The sequence below is a fragment of the Euprymna scolopes genome, chromosome 22 (genome assembly GCF_053919585.1).
Source record: "Euprymna scolopes isolate OS-2025 chromosome 22, ASM5391958v1, whole genome shotgun sequence".
Taxonomy (NCBI): domain Eukaryota; kingdom Metazoa; phylum Mollusca; class Cephalopoda; order Sepiida; family Sepiolidae; genus Euprymna; species Euprymna scolopes.
Window position 1 is genome coordinate 112,071,169 of NC_136503.1, and position 22,060 is coordinate 112,093,228.

The following is a 22,060-nucleotide window of genomic DNA, read 5'->3' on the forward strand; positions in this document are numbered from 1 at the left end:
ATTTATCCATTTTTAACCACTAAATTGTCTGGTTTAAGATACTAATATAAAATAATATTTTTTTATATTGGAAAATGAGATTATTCAATTTTATTATTTTTTCTCACTACAAATATAACATCTTTTAAAAATATTATGTTAAACATAACGTTAACTAACTTCCATATGAATCAGTAAAATCTTGCCTCAAAATGGTACATATTTTCAGTAGTATTTAAAAAAAAAAAAAAGGGAGCAAAATGTAGGACTTTAATGTTATTTAGAAAAGAAAAGAAAAGCAGAAACTTAAATTGAATCTATAGAAAAGAAATCTTAGATGAAAATTGCAGACAGTCAATGTAAACTTAGATGAAATTGTATTTCTCAAATAAAAAAGATTGGGTTAACATCTCATATTTCATGTTTTGTGGTAAATGAGGTGATAATTGCCACTAAAATTAGTACCAGCAACATTCGCTTTTTATTAAGGAAGCAATAAAAAATCAGTGTAGTTTGATGTAATTTTAGTCTTTTCATTTTAGTAACGGGATAATGAAATTAAAAAAAGAAAAAGACAATATGTTTAAAAGTAAACTTAGACAATCCATTTATTATGGTTGAAATGGTTTCCTGTATATTTAGTGAAAATGTTTTCTTATTAGTGTGAGATATATATACTAACTGTGTGTGTGTGTATATATATATATACACTAGAGTATATACCCGGCGTTGCCAGGTTGAAATATACTGGTGGGTTTAGTTCCATAACATAAGCTCTTCTAATTTCCAAAACAAACGATTGCTTTCTAGTTATGCTAACAGATGGCAGTTTTTTTCTTTCTTTTTTTATGGCGGCTTCAAATAACCAAAAGTTTTAGACCAATCAGAAAAAAGGTTAATTATTCTATTTTTTTTCTTTAAAGTTTAGAATCATTTATATATAGATACATTTTTATTTTTAGTTTATATTTAATAAAAATATCAGAAATACGACACCACGTACCTTTTGTACATATTAAATTGTGAACAAACAGGAGTACGACTTTTATTGATTTTCTTTCGCTGATTCAAGCAAGCAAAGATGCCCGGACAGTCCAGAGTTTAGAGAGAGAGAATCTTATTGTAAACTAATGAACAGATCATTATAGATTTTGGAATGTATATATTCTTGGCAGCAAGGTGAGTCATGGATCATTTTTTTTTTTTTTTTTTAATAATCTGCACCTCCGCCCCATCCAAAAAAATTTTTTCTTTTTAAAACTAATGCTATATTTATTGCTTATGGTCTTGGGATGGATAGTTTACTAGCATTTCTGTATTTATAAAGTTAGGTGTGTGCGTGCGCGCTGACTGCTGAAAACGGGGGGGGGGGGCAGTGATAACAAATAATCTGATTTCGGGTCAAGATCAAAGCGTAGCATCTGTTCTTCAGATGCTGCACTTCAGTTTCTTGTTCTGTCAGTGGAGGTGAAATCCTTCACGACTGAGAAAATTTTGTTCCTTTTCTCCACATTAAAAAACGACCCTGGTGTCTAACTGTCCCGTGGGGAGACATTGTAAATAGGAACCAGTAAATTTAACACTACTTGCATATATATATATATATATATATATATATATAGACGATGGTAACATCAATTCCATACATTAGCCTGCTGATGAGTCCTCATGCGGATGAAACAGAAAATGGAATTGCGACATATATAAGTGTTGTGGTCCTGTAAAGGTCCGGAAGAAAGAACTCTAATGAGTACAAACAAAATATATTGAACAGAAAAGCAAACAAATAAAGAGTGTGGTTATACGTCAGTTCGACTGCCAGGGTGCAACACTTGTGCTTTACCTGTGTGCTAACATCAAGAGATATATTCTCCATGCCTTTATAATAAATGGAAGAGTTTATTATTATCTGTAGGGTGGACACACCACAATAAGTATGTGTTTCTCTGCTACTTAGCTAAAAATATAGCATTTCTACATGCACCTACGTATAAACATACATCCGCCCACATGTAAAGCAACACATATTCCAAAATAAATTTGCAGCGAAAGAAAATCAATAAAATCAACGTCTTTGTTTGAAAAAGTGAAGCAAATCTTAATTGCTTACAAACAGAAACTGCGTAATTCCAAAAAGACTGCAGCAGAAGTGATCTGTATTGATTTGACAGCAGACAAATACAATCCGCTAAATTTGTATGCACTAATACAAGGAGTCAACACTTATCAAGGCCCAAAGACCACTCGAGGATAAGAGTTAATAAGTAAGGTGGTCAGTGAGACAACAGCATAGTGATTGGTACAGGTAGAATTTGGTTTGGTTGCTTTACGGCATATCAACATATCAACCCTTTTTGAGTTATTTACGCCGAATTTTGGAAACAGTTCAAATATTTATTTATAGAGTTTGGTTTGGGTGTTTTGCTTTACGGCATATCAACCCTTTTCGGGTTATTTAATGCAGAATCCGTTTATTTTACAAATAGTATTCATGTTGCATTTTGTAGAAGGTTTTTATTCTTCAAGCTCTTTGTATCTTCAACCGTTAGTTTGTAGTGTTTGGTTTGGTTGTTTTGTAGTGGATTTTATCATTTTTGTTCCCCGCCCTGCAGAACATGAGGGAGTTTTGTAATGGGAGAGGGAAAAAGTGTTACAGTATTAATCTTTAGTGCATTTTAAGTTAGGAAACCAGTCAGGAAGTGGGGAGATAGAAAGAGAAAGGAGAAGAGGGAAAAGGTGGGTTGTTGTTTTTGCAGAACATAATTAAGTTTTGCAAAAAAAAAAGGAAGTAGAAAAACAAAAAGCATCAATGTTAGGTGCATTCCGTTTCATGGAATTTAGTTATTCAAAATGAAAGCACAACAAAGATTTGAAGGCGATCATGTTGTAGTCAGTTAGAAAGCAGGCCTGTGGCACAGAGTTTCACAGGTGGCCAATTCTAGAAAAGAATTTATTCATGGAATTTGCATTTAGATTTAGGCAAATACATAGAGTGGGGAGTGGATTGTTGACAGTGGTAGTAGCTAGAGGAGTGTTTATTGTGAATGTTTTGCAGGGGTTGGACCATAGATTGAAGTTCGGTCAAGCATTTGCCATGAAAATAACGGTAGAGTAGAGATAGCCTTGCAACGTCTCTCCTGTGAGAAAAAAGAAGTAGGGTGGAGATGAGAGCTTTGGCCACTAGATTTCGAAGACAATTTTGAAGAAAGGTGCTCTGAGCATCTGCTCTCATTTTCCTCCCAGATGTGGCTCCACAAGTAAAAAGAAGTCATTATTGATAAAGACGGTGGGAGACGGGGAGTAAACACTAAATATTAAACACAAACCAGCAAAAGTAGATATCCCCCCCCTCTCACACACACCTATGAAAAAAGATTCCAAACTCTATAGTGTGTTTTCTACTTAGACTAGCCTGGGTGCCCGGCATTGCCCGGGTGTTTGGAGGTGTGTGTTGAGAAAAAAATAAATAAATAGTAGGCAAGCAGGCCCGAACCCATACCGCGAAGGAGGAAAAGAACAAAAAAAAAAGTGATGTCTTTGCTGTTGCGTCCATCGCTAAACCGGAAGTAGCAAAGGTTTAAATTAAGGCTAGTCAGTCGAAAAGAGGGGGATGACTTACAAAAATATAGTCCAAAAAGCCAACCCCTCCTTGTAGAAAAGTGCTCAGTTGAGAGTGAAGGAATTAATGTTTTTAGCCAATTTTTTGATATTTGTTGTCCGAAGGGTCGAGCTTCAAAACGATATCAATCTTGTGAAAATCCATCACCTCTGTCGAACGTTTTAGGCAGACATACAAACATAAATACATAATTTTTAACAGACAGGTGAAATTTATACTATAGATGGAGGTTCTCACTGCACGTTAATTTGGCATGAGAGACCAATATCAATTGTCCTTATTTTTTCTTTCTTACATCTTTTTATGACCAATAGTTCAAGAAAAATCTGTTTGTTTTACAATATATCAATCCAGTAATTTTGGAAAGTTTTTATGCTTCAAGTTCTTTATATCTTCAAATATTTATTCATGATGTTTGGTTTGTTTTGTAGAGGAAAATTCTTTTACCAAGATCATATCTAGGATCAAATATTTCGATAGTGGACATCAAGACAGCTAAGTTGTAGTCAGTAGAAAAGCAGTTTTGCAGTAATATACTCCATAGATACTTATTGAAGATTTATTTAAATTTATTTGGACTAAATATGGTTGGACTGCAGTAAAAATTGCAAATTTTTTTCATGTTTCCATGTGTAAAAGTTTTCATTAACAATGACATACTTCTCTCCTGGGAATAAGTAAGTACCTTTGCTTTTTTTTTTTTTTTTTTTACATAGGCATCACCACTAATCAAGGCCAAGAGGCCACTCGAGGATAAGGGTTAAAGAGCGTATAGTAGAAATTGGACAATATAGTAATCGTTAGTAATGGAAATTCAGTAAATTTGTTAAGTGGAACGGCTCATCAAGAACTTGTTTACATTAGACTTGAAGACAACCATATTGTAGTCAGCTGGAAAGCAGGAAAATGGAAGACAATTCCACAGGCGTGCAGTTCTAAGAAAGAAGCTTTGTTCATGGAATCTACGTTTAGGTTTAGGCATAAATAACAAGTGGGAGGAATTATTGATAGTGTTTTCAGCTAGACGTGTTTCTTGTGAAAGTTTGGCGAGGGGGGACTAAAGCTCAGTCGAACACTTTCCATGAAAATAACGCTACAGCAGAGACAAACTCACAACATCTCTTGAGATAGAGGTTGCAGGGAAGAGAAAAAGATATCTCCTATGAGGCTACAAAGTCTATTTTGAACTCTATCAAGGCAGAACAAGTCCTTTCTAGCAGCTCCTGCCCAGATGTGGCATCCTTGGGCGTACCTGGCTCTTATATAGATAGAGAATTGCATCAGCAGTGAGATATCTACTGGATTGATAGAAGGATTCGACCATTTTTCCAGCGGCCATGGCAAAAGATTTGATGTACTAAGAGTAAAGGTTAAGTCCAGAAGCTTGTCAAAATTTGGAGTCTCCTCAAGACGAGAGCCATTCATTTCAACTGATGCCAGATGGGGATCAGAACGTTGATGATGTAAAGAGAGAAGCTTGGTTTTAGATGCATTAAAAGTAACCAGCCACTCCTTTCCCCATTGTACTACGTGCTCAAGATCAGAGGAGAGAGAATCGGAGAGAACTTGGTCGTTTACTGACTTAGATGTTGTTGCTGCCAATATTAGATATAGGTTGCTTAGATTAACTTATATATTAGATTACTTATATATAAATTGGTTAGTTGAGATAACATTGGGGATATTGCGAAGGCAGCTGCAAGGAAGGTGGGTACCCTCTATCGAGCTAGAATACTACTCACACCTGAAAGTATCCTATACCTCTACAAGACCACCATTCGGCCATGCATGGTGTATTGTTGCCACATCTGGGCTGATGCATCCACCACTTGGCTCTCCTTCTTGGATAGGGTTCGAAAAATAATTTTCAATCTAATAAGTCCGACTTTGTCAACTAAGCTCCAACTCCTGTCCCATCGCCACAATGTTGCATCTTTGTCTGTTTTACAAATATTTTAATTGAATGTGCTCTGAAGAACTTGTTGCACTTGTATCCCTGAACGTACATATCACTGACAGACCCGCTCAACAACAAAATCACACCCCTTCACTGTTGAGGTCCTTAAATGCCGGAAAGCTTTCTACTCTAACAGTTTTTCTTTGAACAGCTATACTTTGGAATTCTCTTCCTACTACTTGCTTCCTTGACTGTACTGATATGCAGAAGTTTAAATGTAACGTAAACCAACATCTTGTTAATCTTTCCTAAGCATGGTCCCAAATAGTAGCCCCTTACGTTCAAGTGGCAATATGCCTTGTCAGGGGTTGAACCTGAGTAAATAAAAAACAAAGTGGAGGGGGATGGGTCAGTTAAGGGTCAATTTGTTGAACAAGAAGTTAGAATTTCTAAACTATGAGAATTAATAAAAATGGATATGCTGTTACATAAATCAAAGAGAGAATGAGAGAGAAAGTTCCTTCAAAGCACACATGTGAACATGTTAAATTTAGATACACTGACAAAGTATGATTAAATAGTAATTTGGAACAAAGATAAAGTCAAATAAATCTTCTCTGCCTTCCAACAATTTTTTCTAACTGTTTTGAGGAGCCCTAATTTCAGGATGATAGACCCTTAGCATAAAAGGAGCACAAAGAAGCGAATACAAGAAACTAATAAGGTTTGGATAGTAATTGTGAACTTTTGTATGTTTTTGGTAACAGTAACTTGGTTTTCTACACGTATGACACAACGTAATAGGAATCAAATATAAAGCCAACTCACTTTTGTTTCTCTGTTTTGTGTTTCGTGTTGATCTGTTTGACTAATCTGTCCAAATTCTTTCCGTATTCTAATTCGATTTCGGAGACTTTCTTGAAGAAATCTTCCATCTCCAACACAATGGCCACTTCTGTTTCGAGCCTCTGTTCTAGGCATTTTAGCTGGTCGTTCAACTGTTGCCGAATATCTGAAAATAAAAATATCCATATATATATATATAACTTTTATTTATTGATATAAAATAAACTATTAAAACCAATTCCAACACATCAAATTAAATCAATCAAATTCTTGATTTTTGTCATCAACAATTTTTGTCCTACAAAATCAATATTTAATTCTGAATAGCCATTTTATTTTGTAAAACATTGGTTTATGTTATAAAAAAAAATTAACCCAACTTAAGTCATTCCATAAAATAATTTATCCGATTGGATTTATTTATGTATAGGTACCTTTTTTAGTAATGATAAATACTGATGATGATGATGCAAAAAGGTAGTTTACTTGCTTTTGTTTCAAATAAAAAAAAAAAAAAAAAAAAAAAAAAGACTGGTACATAACTGTCTCTGTTCATTACAGATTTTTCTTTTGTTGGAATGAAAATATTAAAATTAAAAAAAAAAAATTAAAAAAAAAAACATAACTGCAATTTTAACATAAGAAATACAAAATATATTGTCAGTTGGAAAGTTTCTTCTGTTGCTATTCTTTGATAACATTAACCAGACAGAACCATCTCTATAACAGGACTGTTACCAATTATACTTTCCAACAAGGTTGGCACCGATTTCTGCATCTTGGCAGAATATTTTGCTTGTAACACTCAATTTTTTTTTTAAATGGTCAACATCTTAGAACTGACCAGGCTCAACATATAGTCTGTATGACTAATGATTGACTTGGAATGAATTCCTAAAATTTGTAAATGTCTGAATGTCTAGACAAAGCACATAAAAACTGCACAAGCATATGCATGTGTATCTCGCATTAACGTAACTTTTAGAATTAATCATTAGTTCTTCCTTTTATTATTAAGTAGCGAGGGGTACCCGGCATTGCTCGGGTGTTTGTAGGTGTGTGAAAAAAAACCGAAATCTGAAAAAAACAAAACAAAAAAAAACAAAACAATAAAACAGGTGCCCGTGAAAAAAAAAACGAAGCCTTGACGCGCAATTGGAAAATAGTAAAGTGTGAAAAAAAAAAAAAAAAAAAAAAAAAAAAACAGGTGCGCGTTTTTGATCGACGTGACGGCGATAGGTATTCAGCAGTTAGCATTTTGTGCGGGACAGTTTTTAATGAGGTCAATAAATCGGTTTGTTTTTAAAAACCCGCTCCCTGTTTATTAGGGAGAGCGTCTCGTCTGGAAATGAAAGCTACCATCTGATATGATGAAGTCGACATTGACCAAACGTTACTTAGCTCTCTAGAGACCACTGGCTTTCGGCCAGTAATTAGAGTCGAGTTTCGCTTTTTGTTTATACCGAAAACAGAATGTAACGCGTGCCGATGTGGGAAATGTGGAATAATTAATGTTTGAAAGTCAATAAAATTAAATAGACAGGCGAGCTCCGTGGTTAAGTGTGAGATATTACAATTTATAGATGATATAAAAAATTTTAAGTTGTGAAGCGAGCGAGCGATTCTCTGAAAGAAGACTTTTGTGGACATCGAGGAAAAGCCTACATGCATACACACATACATTTTCGCTTTTATATATATATATATATATATATATATATATATATATATATATATATATATGTATATATATATAGATTATTAAAATGAAAAATACATAAACACAATTTTTTTTAATACGATTTAAAGACATTTACAAAATTAAATCTACCACAACGCATTTCTTTTTGTAATCAATTATGAGAAATGAAATAGAAAAATGAAACTCTTAGTGATTCTTCAAAAATTTTAACTAATTTGGAAGCATTTAGAACTTTTTGAATAAAAACACATTTAAACTAGCTTTTAATTCCTCCTCTATTAAACAAAAAGAAAAATCTGTGTGATGTACGTACATATGCCAAAACAAAAATATCATATTCCAAAAGTCACGTCGATCCAGTAGTTTTATTTTTAAATAAGAAAATCAAATTTTATGAATATTGAAGAAGTGACTGTTTCACTTACCATTTTGAAAAAAATGAAATAATGGGAGATAAGTCAACAATAATCCATGCTTATAAGAAGCGATTAAAAATAAAACTACTTGATCAATTTACATAATTTTCGGAACATGATATTTTCGTTTCCTCATGGGTACGTACATCATAGATTTTTTTTTTTTTTACATATAGGGAGAATTCTGGACAAGAACCCAAATCTTCAGGTATCAAAAAACCTAAATCTTCATGTATCAAAAAATACAAAGTTTTGGAAGTCTTTTACATGGAAATTTTATAAACAGATAAAAAAAAATTACTTAAAACATTCATCATTATGATTCTGAATTCTTTTAGATGATGATTGATTATTCATATTATTTGGATTCTTTGGACTGCTGTTCTCATCAGTCACAGCTAACGGAACGAGAGCATGCTATCCCCCTGTATTAAATAAAAAAAAATTCCATTTTGAATTCCTTACAGATTCAGAGTTCTACTGAAAGAATTCAGAGTCGACAATACTAAAGATCGGCCCCTGCACTTCACCTTTTCTGTCTTCAGTCAATGGAGGAGAAATCCTTCATGACTAAGACAATTTTAATTTTTTGTTTCTATCCAGAGTGCCCCTTTTGGGGCAGCTGGATTTTCCCCACATTAAAAACCGACCTTATGTCTAACTCTGCTCTTACGGAGAGGCAAGTAAATAGGAACACGAAAGATGACAGTCATAGTCTGAAGAATCCATATAATATAGACATTATAGTTTTATAAAAATGTAATAAAAAATATTGATCAAATTATAAATCAACTGCAACCTCTTTCCCACAGAAGAGACGTTGCCAGTCTGTCTCTGCTTTATAATTATTTCCATGACAGGTGCTCGTCTGAGCTTCAATTTATGGTCCCCCTCGCCAAACTTTCATGAAAAACACTCGTCTAACTAGAACCACTACTAATAGTTTCCCCACACTCTTTATCTGTGCCTAAACCTAAATGTTGATTCCATGAGCAGAGCTTCTTTCTTAGGACTGCACGCCTGTGGAACTCTCTTCTGTTGGCCTGCTTCCCAGGTTACTACACTGATTCTCTTCAAGTCCAATGTAAACAAGTTCTTGATGAACCGTTCTCCTATGTAATCCAACTTGCAAAAATCCCACTACCTATGTTAAAAACACTATAATCACATTGACTATTGTATACCCATTAACCCTTATTCTCGAGTGGCCTCCAGGCCTTGATAATTGGTGATTTCTGTGTTAAAAAAAAAAAAAAAAAAAAAAAAAAACTTCCAAAATCCTACCTAAAAAAATAATTTGATAAAACAAAAACCATGTTTAAAAAACAAAACTCCCGGGCAACATCAGATAGTTTCAACTTCTGAATCAAATTAGTGTATCACAAAAAAAAAAAAAAGAAAAAAAAAAGTGCAACCAAAAATTCTCAGTTGAACATAAACAATGGAATTTAAGGTTATTTAGAAAAAAAAAATAAAAATAACATCCTCCCACAATTGTTTGTCTGGGTAATTGTTGCTCAAACATTTTTTTTTTTTAATCTGTTATTTCTTCTGTGCCAAACTGGTAAAAAAAAAAAAAAAGAAAAAGAAAAAAAAAAGCAAAGTTTAGTTTTGATACTGGTGGCCATTTTGTAAAAAAAAAAGGTAGGTTTTGGCGTGTTAATCCATGGCCTACTAAATCTCATTTTCCTTCTTTTGCGATTTCCAATTTAATGTCCTACACACGTGCAAGGAACTGGAATGAAAACTATTGTTTGGAGGTTTTGAGAGAGAAAAATATTATTAAACATTTAACAATGGTTTTTAAATACAATACTTTTCTTTTTAATGTCTATACTCATTTAAGTAGAAAGAACCACGAAAAAACTCAGTAATGCATCCAATTAAAATTTAATTTGTTTATAAAGTATTGTTTAACACCACTGGGTGTTCAAAGTTTCGTGGGAATATATAATATTCATTTGCTTGAAATGAATCTATTTTTTAGTTTAGTAGATTTATTTTATAGCATATCAACCCGTTTTAGGTTACTTAATGCTAAATTCAATAATTTTGGAAAAGAGAGTTGCCAATCTAATAGGTGCCGACCTGTCAGCTAGGGTTCACCCTCTCTCCCATATGAAGAATGAGGGGTCAAAGGGAGACAGAGAGAAAGCGAGAGAGAGAGACAGAGAGAAAGCGCGAGAGAGAGAGAGACAGAGAGAAAGCGAGAGAGAGAGAGAGAGAGAAAGCGAGAGAGAGAGAGAGAGAAAGCGAGAGAGAGAGAGAGAGAGAGAGAGAAAGAGAAAGCGAGAGAGAGAGAGAAAGAGAAAGCGAGAGAGAGAGAGAAAGAGAAAGCGAGAGAGAGAAAGAGAAAGCGAGAGAGAGAGAGAAAGAGAAAGCGAGAGAGAGAGAGAGAGAAAGAGAAAGCGAGAGAGAGAGAGAAAGAGAAAGCGAGAGAGAGAGAGAGAGAGAGAGAGAAAGAGAAAGCGAGAGAGAGAGAGAAAGAGAAAGCGAGAGAGAGAGAGAAAGAGAAAGCGAGAGAGAGAGAGAAAGCGAGAGAGAGAGAGAGAAAGCGAGAGAGAGAGAGAAAGAGAAAGCGAGAGAGAGAGAGAGAAAGCGAGAGAGAGAGAAAGAGAGAGAGAGAGAGAAAGAGAGAGAGAGAAAGAGAAAGCGAGAGAGAGAGAGAGAAAGAGAAAGCGAGAGAGAGAAAGAGAAAGCGAGAGAGAGAAAGAGAAAGCGAGAGAGAGAAAGAGAAAGCGAGAGAGAGAAAGAGAAAGGGAGAGAGAAAAAGAGAAAGGGGGAGAGAAAAAGAGAAAGGGGGAGAGAAAAAGAGAAAGGGGGAGAGAAAAAGAGAAAGGGGGAGAGAAAAAGAGAAAGGGGGAGAGAAAAACAAAGATAGAAAGGTAGCTAGAGAGAAATATAAAGAGAGAATTAGGGAGAGTGTGTAAAAGAAAGGACCGATAAATCCAAAGATGACAATTAAAACAACCGAGAATAAAAAGGGGAAATATTAATTCCAAGACAAAAGCAGAAAAACAGACGAAAATGTTTGAACAAAGAAATCTACAAGATAGAAATTACAAACACGGAAACACCTGCTCGTTTGTTGCGAGGGGGAGGAGGGGGGGTGAATCAGTGATCCTTGGTGAACTCCAGTCTCCACCCAACCCTTACCCCATGAAAAGTGTAGAAAGAAATAGCGAAAGAGAATTGGGAGGGGGATTTACAGGTGTAATACCTACTTGTTCTCACCAAATTATAATACCAACCTGTGAAAGCAAGAATGGATTCTACAAATATTTTTGTTGTAAACTTGTCAGACGGGTGTGTTTTATATTTATATATATATATATATATATATATATATATATATATATATATATATATATATATATATATATATATATATATATATATACACACACCCACATAGTGTCCATAAAGTCCGTGTGCACTTTTAAAAAAAATATAACTTTATTTGTATTTGCAATAGAAATAATCTGTAAAATGGATTTGAAAGAAGTAAATCTATATTTTTTAAGCTTTTATCGAAATTTTATTTAACTTTCCACATCATTAGCAATACAAAGGGTAATACGATTTTGCAGTTCACGAAAAAACATTTGCCAAATGATTTATAGTAATGCCTGAACGCACATTAGTTATTCTAGCTTTCAAATCTTCCAATGAACTAGGTTTGGTTGCATGCACAACTGTTTTCACATGTCCCCATAAAAAAAATCTAATGGAGTCAAATCTGGCGAACGTGGAGGCCAATGAAATGGTCCACCCCTTCCGATCCATCTGTTAGGAAATTCCTGATTTAGAAACTGTCTAACACGCCGAGCAAAGTGACAAGGAGCTCCTCTTGTTGAAACACTGTATCATCTTTCAAGTTTAATTGTTCAAGTTGCGGAATAAAGTAATTCTGCAACATATCTAAGTAGCTGTCACTGTTAATAACACGATCTTCAAAAAAATATGGCCCTATGATTCGATTTATTCCCAAAGCACACCACACATTAACTTTAAGAGAGCCCCTTTCATGTTCAACAGTTTCATTTGGGTTTTCAGTTCCCCAAATTCGGCAATTATGCCTGTTGACCTTGCCACTAATGTGAAATGTTGCTTCATCAGAAAACAGTAAATTACTCACAAATGCATGATCATTGCAAAGTTTTTCATTGAACTGGTGACAGAAAGTTAGCCGTGCATAATAATCCTCTTCTAACAACTTGATGTAATTGAATTTTGTAAGCTTTGTAAGTTTTGCCCGCAGAATCTTATGCACAGTAGACTTTGGCAGCCTGTGCTCCAATGATGCCCGTCTTACAGACTTTCTTGGACTTGCAGTAAAGAATTCTTCTATGGAAGCAACACTTTCGTCACTGACACATGGCCTTCCAGACCGTGGTTTATCATGGACAGAGCCTGGCTCTTTAAACACAGTTTACTTTTTCCTCAATTGAAGCCATGGGATCAAAATTGATTCTGAAAAACAAAAAATACTTTTTGCTTATTTTTTTACTTATCTAAAAATTGTTACGAATTTTTTGGTGAAAAATTATTCAATAACTATACTTAAAACTAGATACATGAAACTTTATAACATTTTTTTTACAGATTATTTCTATCACAAATATAAATAAAGTTATAAATTTGTTAAAGTGCACACGAGCTTTATGGACACTATATATATATATATATATATATATATATATATATACAGTGATGATCATATTTATTGGCACGGTAAAATAAAAGTTAAATTTTGTCTAATAAATTCTAAAAAAGGGATTAAATTAAAGAAAATAACAAAGTATATTATGTATTTTTAACTGGCCTTTCCGATGCAGCAATCGGATTTTAGAAAAAATAAATAACAAAGGAACAACAAACATAATTGCAAAAAACCCTTGTTCAAAATTATTGGCACGATTTATTTAATAATCAATTGTATAGCCTTTGGCCTTGATTACCTTCCTCAGTCGCTTTTCATAGTTTACAACCAAGTTGTTGCACTCTTCAGTAGTAATTTTAGCCCACTCTTCCTGACAATAATCCTCCAATTGAATAAGATTCTTAGGCTTCCTTTGCATTACCCTCAATTTTAATGTTCTCCATAAATTTTCAATTGGATTAAGGTCTGGGCTTTGTGATGGCCACTCCAAAACATTAATATGATTGTCCTCAAGCCATTTCTTAGTCAGTTTAGCCGAATGCTTTGGGTCATTATCTTGCATGAACCAGCAACGACGACCAAGTGAGAGCTCTTTAGCAGAGTCTTTCAGGTTTTCATCCAATATTTTAACATAATCTTCCTTTTTTATGCTACCTGTGACCTTAACAAGTCGCCCTGGTCCAGAGGCAGCAAAGGATCCCCAAAACATCAAACTGCCTCCACCGTGCTTCACTGTGGCTATGGTGTTCTTAGACAGGAAAGCTTCGCCAGATTTTCTGTAAATATAAGACACTTTATTATGGCCAAATAACTCTATTTTCGTTTCGTCAGTCCATAGAACACGTTTCCAGAATGCAACATCTTTATCAATATGACGTTTTGCAAAGGCTAGCCTTGCTTTCAGGTGCATAGGCTTCAATAAGGGAGTCTTTCTCGGACGACATGCTTTTAAACCAGCTCTCTTCAAAACTCTACCAACTGTATGTCGAGATACATTCACTCCAGAGGTGCTCTGTTCATCAACAATCTCCCCAACAGAGATCCTTGGGTTTTGTTTTACTTGTCGAACAATTTTCCGTTCATCTCTTGGGGAAAGAATCCTTTTTCTCCCTCTACCCTCTAAACTCATAACGTGGCCTTGCGATTTGAACTTGTTTATTATGGCTCTAACAGTGGATTTGGGAAGGTTTAGCTTCTTTGAAATCTTATCATAGCCCTCCCCATTGGTATGGCATGCTACAACAAGCTTCCTGACGTCTTCGCTGTGTTCCTTAGTTTTAACCATGGCGATTGAAAATTATAATTTAGTCACTTATAATAGTTTAAATAAATCGCTATCTAAAAATTATCTGAAAAAAATTATTCACTGAATTAGCGTTAAACAAGCATAATATGGCTATAAAAAAGTTCAGAAAGCACGTAAACCGGAAATTGATTGATATTATACTGATACTAAAAGAAAAACAAAGCCGTGCCAATAATTTTGAACAAGGGTTTTTTGCAATTATGTTTGTTGTTCCTTTGTTATTTATTTTTTCTAAAATCCGATTGCTGCATCGGAAAGGCCAGTTAAAAATACATAATATACTTTGTTATTTTCTTTAATTTAATCCCTTTTTTAGAATTTATTAGACAAAATTTAACTTTTATTTTACCGTGCCAATAAATATGATCATCACTGTATATATATATATATAGTGATGCAGTGGGTAGAGTACTTGGAAAAAATCAATTTAAAATTGATATTCTCCTGGAGATTAAAGGTTCAATCCTCTGTGTAGACGACCGAAAGTACAAAATGACTTAAGACCCCTATCCAGTCATGGCTGACAGAATGAGAACAAGCTACCCCTGTGACGTAAATAAAGAGCTCAGTTCGAAATTTCGTGCAGATTCCCTGAGTTCGACAAGATACACCTGAAGAAGGTTGGAGGTTACAGTGACCAAAACATTGTAAAAATGTCACTCAAGATGAGTATAGTAGTCAAAAGAATACGAATAGCTAATCCTCATCTCAAAAATTCTAAAACGTAATTTATATATATATATATATATATATATATATATATATACATACACACACACACAAGATTTGTTGTTGGCGTTTGTTTTTGTTTTGTTATATTAACAACTTCGAAACGCTGTTATTTTTATTATGTAATTAAAAGAATCCAAATAATACGAATAACCACTTCTCAAAAGTTCAGAAACGTGTATATATATATATTTGTTGTTGGCATTTTTTTTTTCCTTTTTAGCGATATTAAGAACCTCGAAACTCTTATTTTAATTTTTTCTGCTACCTTAGCGTTTCTTTTTTTTAAGAGCTATAAGCTTTTGTTATTCACACACACATTATATATATATATATATATATATATATATAATAGCATTTCATCCGGCGTTACCCGGGTGTTTGGAGGTGTATGTTGAGCAAAAAAAAAAAAAAGTGGTAGTAGGAAGGCAGGGTCGAACCCATATTGCAAAGGAGGAAAAGAACGGGGGGAAAAACCTTACGTCTTTGCTGTTACGACCACCACCATACCGGAAGTGACGTAGGTTTAAATTAAGGCTAGACAATGGAAAGAAGAGGATGACTTGCAAAAATATCGGCGAAAAAAGCCCCCCCCCTGTAGAAAAGTGCCCAGTTAAAGGTGAAGATATTAATGTTTTTAGACAATTTTTCGATATTTGCCGTATGAAATGTCGAACTTCAAAACGATATTGATCTTGTAAAAATCCGTCGCCTCTATCGAAAGTTTTAGGCAGACATGCAAACATACATACATTTATATATTGGTAACTCAAATTTACGACCCAAACCGATTAAAAAGCTTGCCCTATCTCTGAATACCCTTTATGTAAAATTTCAAATGTTTACACCAGAAATTGTCTGAGTAATTTAGTAGAGACCAAAGCAGTAAAATTTTTAACTTTGACCCCTATTATGACCCTTTAACATTTATTTTTTGGGCTCAAATCAAGTTATTAAGTTAGATCCATGTACAAGGAACCTATATCTAAAATTTCAACTGTTTATACCCAAAATTGGCGGAGGAGTTTCGTAGAGTTCTCAAAGGTCAAATCGTTGAACTTTGATCCCTAAAAAGCCAAATTTCTGTCCGAAAAGGGATTACAAAGATTTTCTCAAATCTCACTACCCTGTATATCAAATTTCGAGTCTGTAGACTGAAAATTGACAGTTATTGTGTAGAGAAATGTACAGACAGACAGACACACACGTTCACTTTTATAGATATACTAGCGAAGGGTACCCGGCGTTGCCCGGGTGTTTGGAGGTGTGTGTGGAAACTCCGGGGGTGGGGGTTAAAAAAAAAAAAAAAAAAAAAAAAAAGTAAGTATGAGGATCGAACCCAAACCCTTGAGGCAAAGTTGTAAATTAAAGTGTGAAAAAAAACCCCCCAAAAAAAACGTGCGACGTTAACTATTGCCCCACCGCGAGATGCTAACGGAAACGCGTTTGAATTTAATTACTTGGATTTGGCAGGTGCCCGTTTTAATGAGTTAATGAAGTCAAGTTTGACTGCGGGATAGAACGCTTCCCAAGATGTTATAGGAAAAAGACTAACCCACATGCGGCGAGCGACAAATGTTGAATATTTATCTTCCCAAAATCGAGCAAATTAAATAGACAGGTGAGCTTCGTTGTTAACTGCAAGATATTACGATTTATATGTGATATAAAAAGTTTAAAAAAGTTGTGAAGCGACCGACCGCTTCTCTGAAAAAAGCCTTTTGTAGACATACAGAAAAAGCGAACACACATACATACATACATTTTCGCTTTTATATTTATAGATGAATCATCCTTATTTCTTTTTATGGGACGTACTTATTTATTAGGAATTATTTACGTGCATAAAAGGTATACTTATGAACATGCATGTTTCTAGCTGTAAGCCGTCGTCAGCATAGGTTAGCATCGATCTCATGACACGAGTATCCGCAGTTCGATACTATAAAAATGTGCCACGATAGAGCAACACTTGAATGCAGGATTTTTGATCACTTTTGAATTTAAGATTTGTTGCAGACGTTTTTTTTTTTTTTTTTTTTTTTAAGCTATATTAACAACTTCGAACTGCTGTTATTTTTATTTTTTCCGCTACCTTAGTGTTTTTTTTTTAAAGTATAAGCTCTTTTTATAGGACGTATTAATGTATTTTTATTATTATTATGTGCATAAAAATATACCTATGAACACGTATGTTTCTAGCTTTAAGCTATATATATATATATATATATATATATATATATATATATATATATATATATATTGCACACAATTGACAAGTGGAAGAAAACGAGTTGATGTACAGGTACGGCTAATTGAAAAAATATTTCTCACCTGTTGCTGATAATTACAGGTGTGTAACTCTTTGCCGAAGACGTTCGTTTGTTAAGTAGCAATATAACTATATAAATGAACATTAAAAATCTAAAAAGGAAAATTAAACAGAGCGCCAGACAATTCGGATTTATTGAGTTGGTTGTTTTTGTTTTACGGCACATCAACCATTTTTGGCCAAACCCAGTAATTTTAGTAAAAAAAAAACAAACAAACAAAAAAAACTTTACTTCAAGTTCTTTATATCAAAATATCTGAGAAATGCCCTTTCATTGGGTAATGAAAACCTTAACCTAGTAGTAGGAATAACAAAGAATCTGATTGGTTATTCTAGTTTAAAACTCAACTGAAAGCAATTTTCAAAGTTGTGTTCTGTCCCGCCTACAATCTTCATTCCGCTTCAATAATCCTGGTAATACACACATCCTCTCACATAGCACACCATCTTTCAACTCGCCGGTCGTTCCTTTTACCGGTTCTTTTATGCATCTTGCATAACCTAATTTGCATAGAATTTGCATTACTCATACGTGATCGTCAAATACAAAAGCAATGTCGCCATTTTAGCTTTCTCTATTATTTCTTTTTCTTGAGCGAATGATTACGACACGCACGCTAATAAGGTAAGCATGATTTTCCCCACAGTTAACTCAACACCACATGTAGATACATAAAAACCACCCAGTAACATGAATTCCATGCATTTTAGCCTGACGAGTTCGTATGGGGATAAAACACAGAAGAATTGTGTGCAACTCAATAGCCATGTATTTTTCATAACTACTTAGCTCTACTAACATATTGAGCACTGTTGAAGTAAGTACTGAAATGACAAAAACCAATAAAGTGCTCGGTCGTAGATTTTACAAAGTATTTTATTTGAGAACTATACATTACAGTATATGTTGGTTGTACCCAGGTTTCATCAATCTAGTTATCCTAAACCTGGGGCAGAGTTGAAAATAAAATATAAAACTTATTTCTCCCGCATTTGGAATGTAACTATCACAACGGTCAAGCAGTAAGATATTTTAGACGGGAGTTATTTGGGTCTAAGGTAGGAATCATTTGACAGACAGCACAGTTACATTAGCCATACTGATGATTGTCAACAAACATGAAACATTCCTGTGGATCAATATTTATTTATAACATTTTTAATTAAGGATTACAGATAAACTGTGTTTACAGGTTTTCATTGATCTTTTTAAAATAACTGATTCATTTTTGAGCTTAAGGATGAAACTGGCAGATGTATTTGTCATACTCGTTGCACACCCTATACTTTCAGTTCCAACGAAAGCCATCTTCAGAGAAACATACAGTAAAGAACATGTATTTTTAAATATTTACTAATAGTTTCAATGAGAGCCACGTGATTCGTTGTCACAGTAACAGAGTATTAGTATCAAAAACATTTTAGGATGTTTTCACCAAAATTTTATCAATGGCTGGTTTTTTAGTTTTTATGATTTTTAATATTTGCAGTCATAGCTTGTTGTTCTATGGACGAAAGGATCCCTAAAGATGTACAATAGTTTTTGTTTTATTTTACTGTGAAAAGGATTGTCCATTAAAAATACATACATTTCCCCACATATATAATAATGGTTCCAGAGAGTTCGGTAAATGAGACCAATCATAGGTCCTCTTTGTTTGGATTTGAAACCAATGGCACCGATGTTATTCTGATCTTATGTAACACTTAAGCAAATATATATAAACTAGCATTTCAGTCCGGCGTTTGGAGGTGTAGGTTTAGTAAAAAAAAAAAAAAAAAATTACCGTTTTTTTTTTTTTTTTTTTAAACTTTGACCCCTATTATGATCCCTTAACATTGTTTTAGGCTCAAATCAAGTTATAAAGTTAGATTCATGTACAAGGAACCTATATCTAAAATTTCAAGTGTTTAGACGCAAAATTGGCGGAGGAGTTTGGTAGAGTTCTCAAAGGTCAAATCATTGAACTTTGACCCCTTAACAGCGAAATTTCAGGCCGAAAATGTATTACAAAGATTTTCCCAAATCTCAGTGCCCTGTATATTAAATTTCGAATCTGTAGACTGAAAATTGACGGAGTTATTGCGTAGGGAAATGTACACAGACAGACACTTTCACTTTTATAGATATACTAGCAGTTCCGCCCGGCTTTGCTCATGTGCATATGTATATATTAAAAATTGTGAATATGTAAAGTAATGTCTTTCCTTATAATAGTCTTCCTTAACTACCATAGAGAAAAGACAAACAGACATTTTCACTTATATAGATAGATAGATTGGATGCAATATATAGTAATGATTTAAAAAGTATTAAAAAAAAATACTCATGTGCCACCACCGAGAATCGAAACCAAAACGTTCAGCTCATGATTTATTTTGCCTCTGCCGTCAATGTCTGGGCTATGAAAACATGTTTACTGCAAGGCTAAAAATTAAAACATAAACCAATAGCTACGTTATGCATTTGTAATGCCGGCGTTCGACCTTCACCTGGCCAATTTCATTTTTTTTTTTAATTGTCACACTTTTGCACCGATTTTTCCGGGCTAAAACCCAAATATAAAGTTTTGTGTGGATTCAAATACCTTATATATGAAGTTTCATGTCTGTAGACCAAAAACTCTAGGAGGTGTTTGGTAGGCAAAATTTGTTAAACAAAAATATATACGTATACATAAATATATATGAAACAATTTTGTGTTTACTATAAACTTTTTACGAAAGTATTATGCAAGTATAAATCATGTAGAATATCTGCATGAATATAATTACACGTAATAGTTAACTAAAGATGATTATCCCTTTAGAAAACTGAAGCAACTAATTCGGAATTACTTAAAATGAATGTGTAAAAGAATATGAAAATTAGGTAGATCTTTTGCTAATGAATGCAATTGCACGAACCATATATAAAATTGTATTTTCTTTTTAAATAAATAGAAAAGAGGGTTTTTAATATGAATATCAATACACACACATGAAAAATGAATTCACAGGAGTATAGAAAGATGACAAAAAGTCTATATTCCAAATTCCAAGATGTTGTTCATCTTATCATTTATTTCTTTCAGTATGTTAAAATGTTCAATTCTTGGCAGCATCTTTTTCGGAGCGACAAAGCAATATATTTATTAAGTCAATTTTTAATATTTTCCACCCTGACTAATAGGAACTAATTAACTTGAAAAAAGAATTTCGGCATGGTCATATAAATCCAAAAAAAATCCCAAGAGTAGTTGAAATTGTTTGATCATCTTCATACCATCTTTGATTTTTAAAAGATGGTGGAAATATAAAACACAGTTGCAAGTAAACTGTACGAATTTTTTTCGGATTTATATGATCATGCCCCCCCCCCTTTCTTTTTAAAGTTAATGACTTCTTATTCCTCTAATGAGTCAGAGACTGGCATGATTATTGTTTCAGTGCTGCGAAACAGGTGCTTTCAAGAATTAAACATTTTAACATGCTGAAAGACATAAACGGTAAGGTGAACAACATCTTGGAAATTGGAATGTAGACTTTTTGTCATTTATTTGTATATGCTCTGTAGTTATATTTACCATACATCGAGCTTCATAAATAAAAGGATTGGTATGAATAAAGTGTGAAATCTAATTGAATAAGCATATTTTCCCTATAAACACACACATGCATACATATATATATATATATATATATATATATATATATTATATATATATTCCTCAAAACCTCTGGCCTTAATGAAGGGGAGACTAAAATTTGCTATGGTTTCAAATGATCTGAAATAACAACAAGGGGAGACTTGATTCCAAATATTTCTCATGTTATATCTCCCCTCTTTCGGAAAAGGAGTACGATTATGAATATCTCCAGCATTAAATAATCCTTATACACAGTGAAATTCACTTTATGTAAGAAAACCTAACAGGGAAGATATAACATATGAGAAATATTCGGAATCAAGTCTTTCCTTGCTATTATTTCAGATCATTTGAAACCATAGCAGCAAATTTTAGTCTTCCCTCGATCAAAGACAGAGGTTTGGAGGAAATATCAAGTAATTTGTAATATGCAAAACTAGGAAAATAAATGACTATAATTAAAACATTTTATGACTGCAAAAAGTGCCAAAAATAGGTTCAATGTACGACCGTAAAGGCAAATGTCACATAGCCCACTACACAATTCAGGTCATTAGCTTTTTAACAAGCCTTCATTTGTTAAATTCTGAGCAATAGTTGCTGAGATTTGGAACTTATAAAATTACCCCAAAAGATGGTGTGTGTACACACACACACACACGGATATATCTCTACTGGTAGACAAATTGTATATTGAAATGCTCATATCTTATGGGACGAAACTACATAAAAATTTGCATGCTTTTTGAAAATTATAATACTATTCTATGGTTAAAATTTTATGATAATTGGTTAAAAAGAACCTATATTTTCAAACCAATAAATTATGCCCAAATTTGCCTACATTTGTATATATAGTGTCCTGCTGACTTGTGCCAGCTTTAGTTTTGCTGCTTTGGGATGAATATCATTTTCTTATCCTTTCCAAATTATTAGTTTTCG

The 22,060-nt window shown here is 33.7% G+C and overlaps 1 protein-coding gene across 3 annotated transcripts in view; it reads right to left on the reverse strand.

Annotated features, from left to right (window-relative positions):
- Positions 1-22,060, reverse strand: part of LOC145243653 (SLIT-ROBO Rho GTPase-activating protein 1-like) — a 559,174-nt gene that overhangs the window by 226,282 nt on the left and 310,832 nt on the right. For all 3 annotated transcript variants that reach the window (XR_013862922.1, XM_080106698.1, XM_080106697.1), the window contains exon 2: positions 6,324-6,507. Coding sequence is in view for 2 of the 3 variants with exons in the window: in XM_080106698.1 (XP_079962824.1) it covers positions 6,324-6,507 (184 nt within the window). In the remaining variant the exon portion in view is untranslated. The remainder of the gene's footprint in view (positions 1-6,323; positions 6,508-22,060) is intronic.